At 39.0% G+C, this 10,356-nt stretch overlaps 1 protein-coding gene across 1 annotated transcript; it reads left to right on the forward strand.

Moving 5' to 3' along the window:
* Positions 1–1,782: 1,782 nt before the first annotated feature.
* On the forward strand, positions 1,783–9,764 carry cxcl14 (chemokine (C-X-C motif) ligand 14). Its single transcript, XM_005919431.3, has 4 exons — positions 1,783–2,388; positions 4,177–4,282; positions 7,847–7,960; positions 9,716–9,764. Exons 1-4 carry the CDS (start codon positions 2,325–2,327, stop codon positions 9,729–9,731), a joined length of 300 nt encoding a protein of 99 aa, XP_005919493.1. The 5' UTR covers positions 1,783–2,324; the 3' UTR covers positions 9,732–9,764.
* The last annotated feature ends 592 nt before the right edge of the window (positions 9,765–10,356 follow it).

Consider the following 10,356-nt stretch of genomic DNA (forward strand, 5'->3'; position numbering starts at 1 on the left):
GGGGCTTTTCTGTTTAGAGTGTGAATTGCACTGATGTGGATGTGCTATGTAGCGTTCTTCTGATATTGCTGTGGAGCTACACCAGACAGAAGAAAGGCTGGCAACAACTGCTTGAAGGCTTTCCATAGTTTATTACTGTTTTTGTTTTGTTTTTTTGAGCCAACTGCTATGTAGCATCTGTGGAAAATTTGGTCCACTAATTACATTTTCTATTACTATGCTCTCTGCTTCACTGCCAATGCTGCCAGTGTTCATTTTATGTGAATACAAAGATCAAATGTTGATATATTGTCAGTGTTTTTAATTATGTTCTGGTTAGTAATCATTAGCTAAACTTCAAAAAATGTTTCTCCAAAGCATCATCAACATCAGCTTATTAAGGCTGACAAATGATGTTATTTTCTTTTAAAGACAGATTCAGTTTGGCTAAAGTCCTCCTGTATTTTTAACTGCTGCCTTCACTTCCTTTCTTTCTTTCTTGTAGCTAAAATGATCTAATGGATGAAGACAACTCATGTCCAAGTTATTTTCAGTCATTACAGCTGAAGACTGAAACAGACAGCTGACCATTGTCTTTCATCCTGAGATCAAAAAACGGGATAGATTCACACAGCTGCAATGCCCTGTAGGGGTCACGTACATCCTAATCTGTCACAGTCCACTGAAAATGATAGCTGGCATCTTGTCCCGCTGCTGTTCGTGAAGGGAACAAAGAAGAAACGGTGGTAACATTAAGACAGGTTCACAGCTGATTTGCACACTGTTTTGGCGGTGCGCGCGTGTAATCCTGCAGCATGCGACAGATGTACATGCTGCGAGAACTCGTGTAGATACACACCCACAAATATGGTCATGCAGACATGAACAAATGCACGCACACAGGTACATCGTGCGGACAGACAGTTCATGGCTGCTGGTTTGAGTTATGACAGAATCTGATTGCATCGGTGCAAGGGGCAAAGAGGTGAGCACAAGCACAAGTGGGAAGTGAGTCTGGGAAACACGCACACACACACAAATCTTATTACGCTGGATGGTGATGAATGTGGTTTAATCCTGTGGTTAGAGTGTTCCAGGTGGGAGGGGTCAGACCTTCTTCTCAGGGCTATCTCTTACAGGCCAAAGGTTCAGCCTGATGGCATCCCCAGATACAATGAGTGCATTTATTCATATGCAGGGAACAGAATAAGCCCAAAAAGCATTCACAGAAACAATATCAGCTTTGAATTTCACTGAGTGACATCCAAAAAAACGCAAGAAGGACAGAAAATAATTTGACTTTTAGAAAGTGACAAATGTGATCAGACATGAGGTTGTAAGACTTTCATTACGTTTTCGTGACAATGGCTTTTGAAACGAATCAGTCCAGTTTTCTTTCTAGATGCTGACGTCAGGCGAGGGAAATCCAGCTTTTTTAATGTTTTCTCTAAACTGATCAATATTTATTATGTTATAGGTTATATCTGATTGAGGAAAAAATAATGAGAAAAATAATATACTCCACGATTTCAATGTGCGTGTATGCTTAAAAAAAGTTCACAGTCTTCTATCAGCAAATGAATTGAATCTCTTGAGCATATATATTCTTAAACATGTGATTTTTACCGGTCAGTTTTTAGCCAACAACACGGATTTTTTTTTCTTCAATTTAAGTCTCTGATCCTTAAATGTTGCCTTCACTGACCCACAATGTGTGTTGGGTAACGTATTTTCGTACACGTCAGCCTTCAATTTCACTGTCCTGTCAGCGAGGAGGAACTTTTCCTTTGTCTTGGCTCTGTTGTTGCTGTCATTGTGGCGTTTTTCTTCATCCCACCAAGTTTTCTGTCTGTCAGCCTGAAATCAGGACAAGAGACGAACAGACCAGCAGACGTCATCCTTCCAGATTTTGGTGAACAATACGTGCATTTTTGTTTTTTTTCCTGCCCTCCCTCCCTTTCCACGTTCTCCACTTCTCCCTCGCAGGACACAACAAGTGTTTGATTCGCTGTCTGGTCGTGCATATTAATGAGAATGGGATAGCGGGCAGCTTTTAAAAGAGCTGCTGCCTCTCCACAGCAAGCGAGGGGGAGAGAGAGACCTAAACGAGTGGTTGGAGATTCATCCAAGCGCTCGGGACGCACAGACGGAGTTGCACAATCAGTGCTCCAAAGGGACCCCAAAAAGCTGAAATCCCCATTGCTCTTCACGTCTGCCTCCCAGTAGTGGATGCTATCTACATATCGAAAGACTTTTTGTTGATATTTCAGTATTTACTGCTTTGCAAGGCTCGGGTTTTGAGGAACTTCTTTTTTTTTTTTAAATCTTTTTGGACTTGTGAAGACATGCGTGGGTGCACGACGGTGCTGCTTTTGTTAGTGGTGGCCTTATGCTGCCTGAGCGCAGAAGGTAAACACTTTTTTCCTGTTTATCTTAGTTAAAGTTTGTCATTTTTTCAAAATGGGCTGTGCGGCGCGTAAGCTGTGATAACTGAACAATTATCGGTAGGTGGAAAATAGGTGGGAGGTGAAAGCAAACGCCTGGTGTGTTGTGTTGTGTTCGTGAAAGGAAAGATTGAGGAATCAACTCATGCTGTGCAGAGTTTGTTTGAAACCAGAGTCAACAGCTGAAGTCAACTTTGCTGAAGGGACTCAGTGGTGCGTTTGCTTGCATGCCTGTGCTCCAAAAATGAATTTAGGTCGGCATAAACAGTGTGTTAGCAGTAGTGTGCACTCAATTAGGCACTTTGTTTGTTTCCTAGTATCCATAAACACTGAGATCTTGGAGCTGAACTGTAATAATGAATACCACTCTGGTGTAAGAAATCTGCTGTTATGATGAGCCTTATGTTGGCAAGCGTCCTTGCACCCTGAACAGCCCTCTGGGACATACAGCGTCTGGCAAGACAAGCGAAGCCACCCATATGTAACTAAATTAACAGTAAAATATTCCAATTTTAGTTTTTACATAATTATTTGAAATGCATTTTTCTTTCTGTATCATAGTTTCATTCTCCTTTCGTGTCTGCAGCTGTCAAACTTTATGGGAAAACTTTGTCTGTATTTGCCAGGAGCATTATTATATTCTGATGGAAACTGACTTTTTGTATAACGTCTTTCCCACCATATAGATATGAAAGTAAACATGTACATCATTTGAGAACAGGTTTAACGGGCATCTCTTTCAGTTCAGTGTGTAAAGTGGTGAAGCTGTTTGCCTTTGACAATATAGTAACACCAGTGTTTGCCCATTTTTATTGGCCTTTGTTGTCTGATATGTTGGTGCTCAGTCGCGCTCCACTGTGGGGGCTTGTGACAGATTTAGTGCCTGGCGGTCTGGACAGATAGCAGATGATGGATGAGGGAAACCTTGGACTATCCAGGTCATCACCTCCCATCACAAATATACAGCCCAGCAAAACGAATTTCCTCTGTGTAATATATTCACTACTACAGCTAGAAAACTTGCCCTGAACAGGCATCATTTTAAGTTGATCAGAAGATGATGGACAGACATTATTAAATATATATGTATGCTTCAGAAGTAAGATGACATGTAGCTTTAATTAAAGAGGTGCATAGACTCTCCCTTAGTGCTTGTAGTGCAGGAATTTTATAAAATTAGTGTCTGATAGAGAAGCAACATGATAGTGAGATAAATACAGGATAGCTGAAGTCTCAAGTTCTTCGTGCAAGGCAGTAAGACCTTTAGGAACCCATGCATCGTCTGAGCTTAACGGGATAAATGCAGCATGTTTAATTTTGCTGATGTGCAGTGAACAATCAGCAATAGCATAAAACTCGTACAGTGTGGAATTCAAGCCAATTTCCTCTCTACACAGATGTTTCCATTTTAGTCGTGCTTAATATAAAAAGGGGTCTAACTGCATGCCAAATTATATTTCTATTTTAATGTGCCTTTGACTGTGACTTAAGTAAAAGCATGGAATTTCAGCTGTGTGTTGCCAGATATAAATATAGAAACAGATAACACCCACTTGTCATTTGAATTATAATTCAAAGATAAAGCGGGAATACTTCGTTGTGATTCCACGCCAGTTTGCCGTCAGATCGCAAAGAATTAACTTCCCTGTCAGTTAAATACCTGTCAGTCTGACTGGAAGTAATTGAGCTTGCATGACAAGTTTATTAGATTTGTGTCTTAGCAGTGCAATGTGTGCATTATATTTCTCAACAGCTTACAAGTGCAGGTGCACCAGAAAAGGGCCCAAGATCCGATACAAGGATGTACAGAAGCTGGAGATCAAACCCAAACACCCGTTCTGCCAGGAGAAGATGATATTGTGAGTCAGACTCTGATTCTCTTTCAATGTGTCACTCTCCAGATGTCATTTCTGCATTTTCTCGTTTCTCTCTCTGCTTTTTTCCTCAGTTCTTATTCCTGCTTTACATTCTTCTTTTTGCTTAATCCCTTGACATTTTCCTACCTGCTTACCTGTTTTTCCCCCTTTCCTCTGGTTATTCATCCCCTTTTTCTTCCAGCGTGTACTCTGCACATGCTTTGAATACAAATCATACAATTAGCAGATTACCAGCATATTTAAAGCCGTTCCTGAAGCATAATGATACTCCAACATACTGTAAACATATTCAGCTGCCGCGCTCACATTTTGAGAACACCCTTTCGTTGGTGCCTAAAACACTCTGAAAGATTTGCAGCGTGATAAACTGATAATTTAATTACTCCCTGTAGACAGGAGGTGGGGATGATTTATTACCTGAAAAGGAGGGGATGAAGAAAGCAGCGATTTCCAGAACATTCCACAATGTTCAATTACTCAAGCATGAACATTTCCAGACTTTTATTTGTAAATTCAGACATCATGGGCAGTGTGAGATGTAAGCATCACATAATGATGCAGTCCATTAATCTATCTATTAATCTATTAAAGTCTAGTTAATGTAAGAATAATGTAATGCTTGTGTGTTCAAAAGACTATTTGTACTTAAACAATAAAAAATGGGCTGAATCACAAATCAGTGCTTGATCTTTCTGCCTCTCTCTGCCATCAGACATTTAACCTTTCAGGTCAAAGTTCAAGCACACATACAGCTAATATGCTCATTTTGAGCTACTGAGGAATGCACCATGAACTGATTCTTCTCCTATGAATTATATTTCAAAAGAAGTAACCTGTAGCGCTTTAAGACAGACACTCTCACCTGAAATTTATAAATACATTCATATTATGCGTACAGTCTGTACTACATGATTTCAGTTGATGTGAATGAAGCCCCACACAAGCCAATAAAAAACTATAAAACGCTGTGTGCGTTTCTTTTTTTTAAGTTTTTGCTTCAAAGCTAAATGAAGGCACAGCAGATGGGGATGTTATGTCAGCCTCCTGGGACTCTGCTTGGTGTTCAATGCACAATCTCTGCTGCCACCTGCTGCCACATTACAATATAACACAGAGCACACAGGCTGTGTGATGTGTGGACAGATTTTTATGCTCAAAGTGTATTCTACTTTTTACAAAAGGTTTGAGATAATATCCAACCATTTAAGTCAGTTTATCATATCAATTGATTTTAAACAGAAAACTAGGTCCTCTTATCTCACAATTTGCTGCTTTTATAGCAATTTTAATTAAGTAAAATTGATTATTAAGTTTTAAGTTTGCTGTTGTTCCGTTTTTGTTTTATCATTAATAATTTATTTAAGCTCCAAGTACATTTATACTATTAAAATCATTCATTAATGTCCTAATCTTGTTACAGATGCCCTTCCGAAATGAGTACTTTATGGTAATCGGTTGTTGTTGAGTACAGCAAAGAAATTATAATATTTGAAAATTTTAGTGTGTTAATCAGTGTTTCAAATTTCATTTGAAAATTTCACCTTTCAAGTGCTGAATAGTTACAAAATAGCTGTTAGATGTTGTCTCCATCTATGCGAACGTTATATTTTTATGAATGTGATGTGCTCTTGAACGCCTTAACGGAATTTCTTAAAAATTGAGCCAAATGTTAGCTTAGCTGATTACATTTTCAGGGTCAGAGGTTATAGTCACTCTAACCTCACAAAAAACATTTTGGGGCTTAACTCAAGACTTTACACTGTAAATACTAATAAATTTAACACTCTGTAAAAGTCATCACTCATGATAAAGGCTGAAAAGGGCTATTTGAATTCATGACTCCTACCTTACATATTTTATACATGAACTGCAACGTAACTGGCTGGCGGAGGAATACAGCTGCAAAGCGGAGGGATGATGTATAGTCACACATCAAGTCAGTCAAGAAATAAATTGTGTGTGCATTCCAAAAGAACAAACCTGTCAGAAGCATTATATTGTATTTGGTCTGCATCACCTCACAGGTCTGTTTTTCTGTGAGGGTGTTACGCGCCACACAGTCATCATTCAAGGTTGCTCTATTAGCATGAGATGGGGCCCACCAGCCGTTAGTGCCTGGTGAAAAATGAGTCTCAGCAGGCTCCGGAAAGCAACAGAAAGAAAGAGAGTGGGAGAGAAATGAGCAAGAAAGTCCCCACTTTGGTCGTTTGGCTTACAGCGCTTAGTTTGGCATTCTCAGCAGCCACTCCTAACCACAAACATGCACAACCTAGGAGCCCCATATACCATCTCCCTATTCCTACCTGTCCTCTCAATTTTCTGTCTTTTCCCTGGACTTCATTCATCTTCACCTTCCTTTTTCTAATGTCCTTATAACTCACGGAAGTTTTCAGTCAGTGGCTGTGCTTCAGCTACCTAGGTGAATGATAATGAGTCGGAACCAAAGCTCAAACGATCACGGTAATTAGGTTAAATGCAATATACACAGGAAGTTTCATGTTCTATCCATCAAACACACTCAGAACTCAGTTCTTCCAAAAGAAAGAACACAGAGCTATCTAACTAAGGCATCAATTGTGAAACAAAGGGACAACCCAAATGGGCAGGAAAATAGAGGCAAAACTCTTTAATCTAATCTTTATAACCACTGAATACAGCCTTCGAATCAAAAGTCAAGTTCCTTTGCAGTCAAGTCATTTAGCATTCATGGTTTGCTGAGCCTTTGAGTGTGTCACTGGATAGTGAGGCCCCCTAGCATGGTGGGTCTTTTGTTTTTTTATATTTACCACGCTCGCTTCTTTCATCTGAATACGCCACATACAGGCAGTCTGTCTCTGTCGTTGCCAAAAGCAGAGCACAACAGACAGATGAACTGATTCAATGAGCTTAGATGTCACATTTTTAAGTGGCAGCTCCATAATATTGCTTCATTGCCAAAAAAGCTGGCAAAGCTGTGCAAGCGGATCTTTTGAATTCGGAGGGCATTCAGCTGTGGAAATGTTATTGGAGGCAGCTTAGACTAGCCACTAAAATTTGGGGCAAAAACATGTCAGATGTCTTACTCCTTAACCAGTCTCTATTCAGCAGACTCAGACTGGCTTTCAGATGGTTTGACTTGCTCACAACAGTGTTTTTACTCCAATGAAGTTGTGCCTTGAGTTCTTAAGCTGAACTTAACCCTCCAAGTCAAACTGAAAACTTTCATTGTGAAATGTTCTTATTTTACTCACTAGCCATTTTTGTTGTCATGATATGATAGCAGTCAGATTCCGGTAAGTGCTTGGCCTTTAGGGCCACTATATTATTTTTTTCATAAGTGATGTAGTCATTGAAATGTTAAAAGCGATCTTACTGAATAGCTGGCAGCCACATGTGCAAAAATAACTTTTTGCACATTTTAAAAATCTTTTTTAATTTTTATAGGAATAAATAAGAGTGTTCAAGAGTACATGTGTACTTGATACAGACTGGAAAACCTACATGTCATGTTTTGTGTTTTTTAAAATCAGTATTTAACCTTTGCTTCTTCTCGGCTCCTGTTCTCAGTGTGACAATGGAGAATGTGTCTCGGTTCAAGGGGCAGGAGTACTGTCTTCATCCCAAACTTCAGAGCACTAAGAACCTGGTCAAATGGTTCCGCATCTGGAAGGACAAGCACAGGTAATAGCCTAACACCAAAAAATAAATAAATAAATAAAAATCAGGTGATGTTAGTTAAAAGTACAGTCAGTCGTGTTGTTAGGTTATTTAATGTGTAATTATATATTTCAGCAAAACTAGATAAAATGTCATCCTCTTCCAGTATCTGAACGAAACCGTGCATGAACACATTTATTTATTCCAAATACTGTCACATTTACTTATGGTAGCAGAGTAGACATGTGACCCTCCCATCCCTGGACAGATGATAACAACCTGACTAAAAAAAACAACAGCAGCTGGGTATAAGTTAACATTATGCCAGCTAATGTTAGGCTCGAGCGCCCTGAAAATCACACTTCCTTCTGTTTATCAGAGACAAAGTGTCGCTAAGAGTCCCAGTCCAAAAATGTTAGATCCATGTTGTCAGCTGAGGTGAAAGCAGAATGACAGCCTACACTCACTACAGATAAACAGCAGCTAGAATTGTTTGTCCTATTGAGGCCACCATAGCAAGGATTTTACTCTTGCATTGGTAGGCGTAACAAAACAGAATTAAGTTGAGCGTGATCTGCATTCTACTGACATCTAGTGGTCATCTATCAGGTTCACATGAGAAAAAATTATATAAACACGTAAGTCAGACAGAGTTAGCTTAGTCAAACCCATAAACTGTCGGTGTAACAGTTAAGGTCCACAAGTGTACTGTTTTTTTAGCTTTTATGTCCAATTTGCTGCCTTTCATGGGAGATAGAGTTTGTGCAGTTACATAAATGTACCAGTTTATATACCTAAACATAAAACACTGACGTAACAGAGATAACATATGCTGTTATGGAAACTTAACCCCTTTTAGAGATTTGTTAAAGTAAATAAAAGTAAGAATCTAAAGAACATTTCATGTATTTACAATATCGCACAGCTCCATAACTTATATATATTGTCAAATGTTTACAAAACTTCACAAACAACATGTGATGTAACTAATGGTTATTTGACTTACTTCCGCATTGCTATCATCTAAAAGCAGTCAGGCTATTCTTTTCTGACAAGCCAGTATTTCCCAGAGAACTATTACTGAATGTTTCCCTTTGGATTAGCCTCTATAGACCCTGAGATGGTTTTGTGGGAAAATCCCAGTAGATCAGCAGTTTCTGAGATAGTTAAACCGCCCGCACCAGCACTAACAATCATCTTCCCCATTTTAATGCTCAGTTTGAGCATTATAAGGTTATTTTGGACATGTCTACATGCCTAAATTCAGTGAATTGTTGCCATGTGATTGGCTGATTAGATATTATTAGATATGCATTAACAATCACCTAAACAGGCGTACCTAATAAAGCATTATCACCATTATTATTACCATGTTATATCTTCTTTGTCATTTCATTAAGAAGCAATGCATAAACCACTCATAAACATATGCACATAAAGTTTTTCAAGTTTTATCCCTGACTCCGGGCTGAAACCATATCCAGTGACTATCAATAAAGATGTGATGCTTTATTGATTTGTTTTGTTAAAACTAGTCTTTTTAACTTCAGAGGTCAGAGTCAGGTCTTAGACAAAAGTCCTCTGGACGTATTTTTTCAAAAACAGCATTTCTAAGGGACACTGTTGGTTACAGAAGCATTAAAGTCATGTTCATACTACATGTAAACATTTGATCGCTACTCAAACAGAGACACCTTTTTTAGGAGGCTGAAAAAAAACCTACATTGTTTGCAACCAAAGGAGCAAATCTCGTAAGAGATATATGTTTGTTTTCCACAGGGTGTATGAAGCATAACACCGTCGCTCTCAACACAAGGATCGTGTGAGACAAACAAAGGACACCAACTCCACCAGGACTACATTTGTGAAGTACAAGATGTAATCTGCATTGAAGCTGTACTTCTACTTCTTCTGCCTGAGATCTGTCAAGCGCATCAAGAGATATCTACAATTTGTACATAGGCTGGTGGGCTCGCTTTAGTTGGCCATCAGTGTAGTTACAGTAACTCACCACTCCAGTCTTTGCCACTGTAGTTATATTTGTCAAATTGTGGACAACGCCATCTGTGTTCAAACAGTTGTATGGTTGTTATTCAAAGGGGCTTCTGTTTTGTTTTGGCTTTGGTGAAAAATGTGCAAGAAAAAGAAATTCTGAGGAAAGGCAAATATGTCTCTTAAAAATACAGTGTATTGGTGTTTAATCATTGCAGTTTCCACTTTTCCGTATCCTATTCAGTATGACAGGTATATTTATATAATCAGCGTATAAGGTTTGGCTACAAGGGCGCAGTTGAAATAATGGGATAAAGGTTCTCCATAAATTAGATTCTCTGTATCTGTAGAGGAGAGTCAGTCAGTGTGGTGATTTTTTGTCAAGTTTGTTTTTATTAGACGATATGGAGGTCCGAGTCGTGTCGTGT

This window comes from Haplochromis burtoni, unplaced genomic scaffold (assembly GCF_018398535.1).
Source record: "Haplochromis burtoni strain Fernald_Lab_line unplaced genomic scaffold, NCSU_Asbu1 Contig_33, whole genome shotgun sequence".
NCBI lineage: Eukaryota > Metazoa > Chordata > Actinopteri > Cichliformes > Cichlidae > Haplochromis > Haplochromis burtoni.

What these genes read in the sequence shown, in the direction of transcription:
- cxcl14 (XM_005919431.3), top strand. Translation starts at nt 2,325, where the DNA reads ATGCGTGGGTGCACGACGGTGCTGCTTTTGTTAGTGGTGGCCTTATGC. An exon ending in ATGCTGCCTGAGCGCAGAAG is followed by an intron (nt 2,389 to 4,176) that starts GTAAACACTTTT and finishes ATTTCTCAACAG; the next exon opens with CTTACAAGTGCAGGTGCACC. An exon ending in TGCCAGGAGAAGATGATATT is followed by an intron (nt 4,283 to 7,846) that starts GTGAGTCAGACT and finishes TCCTGTTCTCAG; the next exon opens with TGTGACAATGGAGAATGTGT.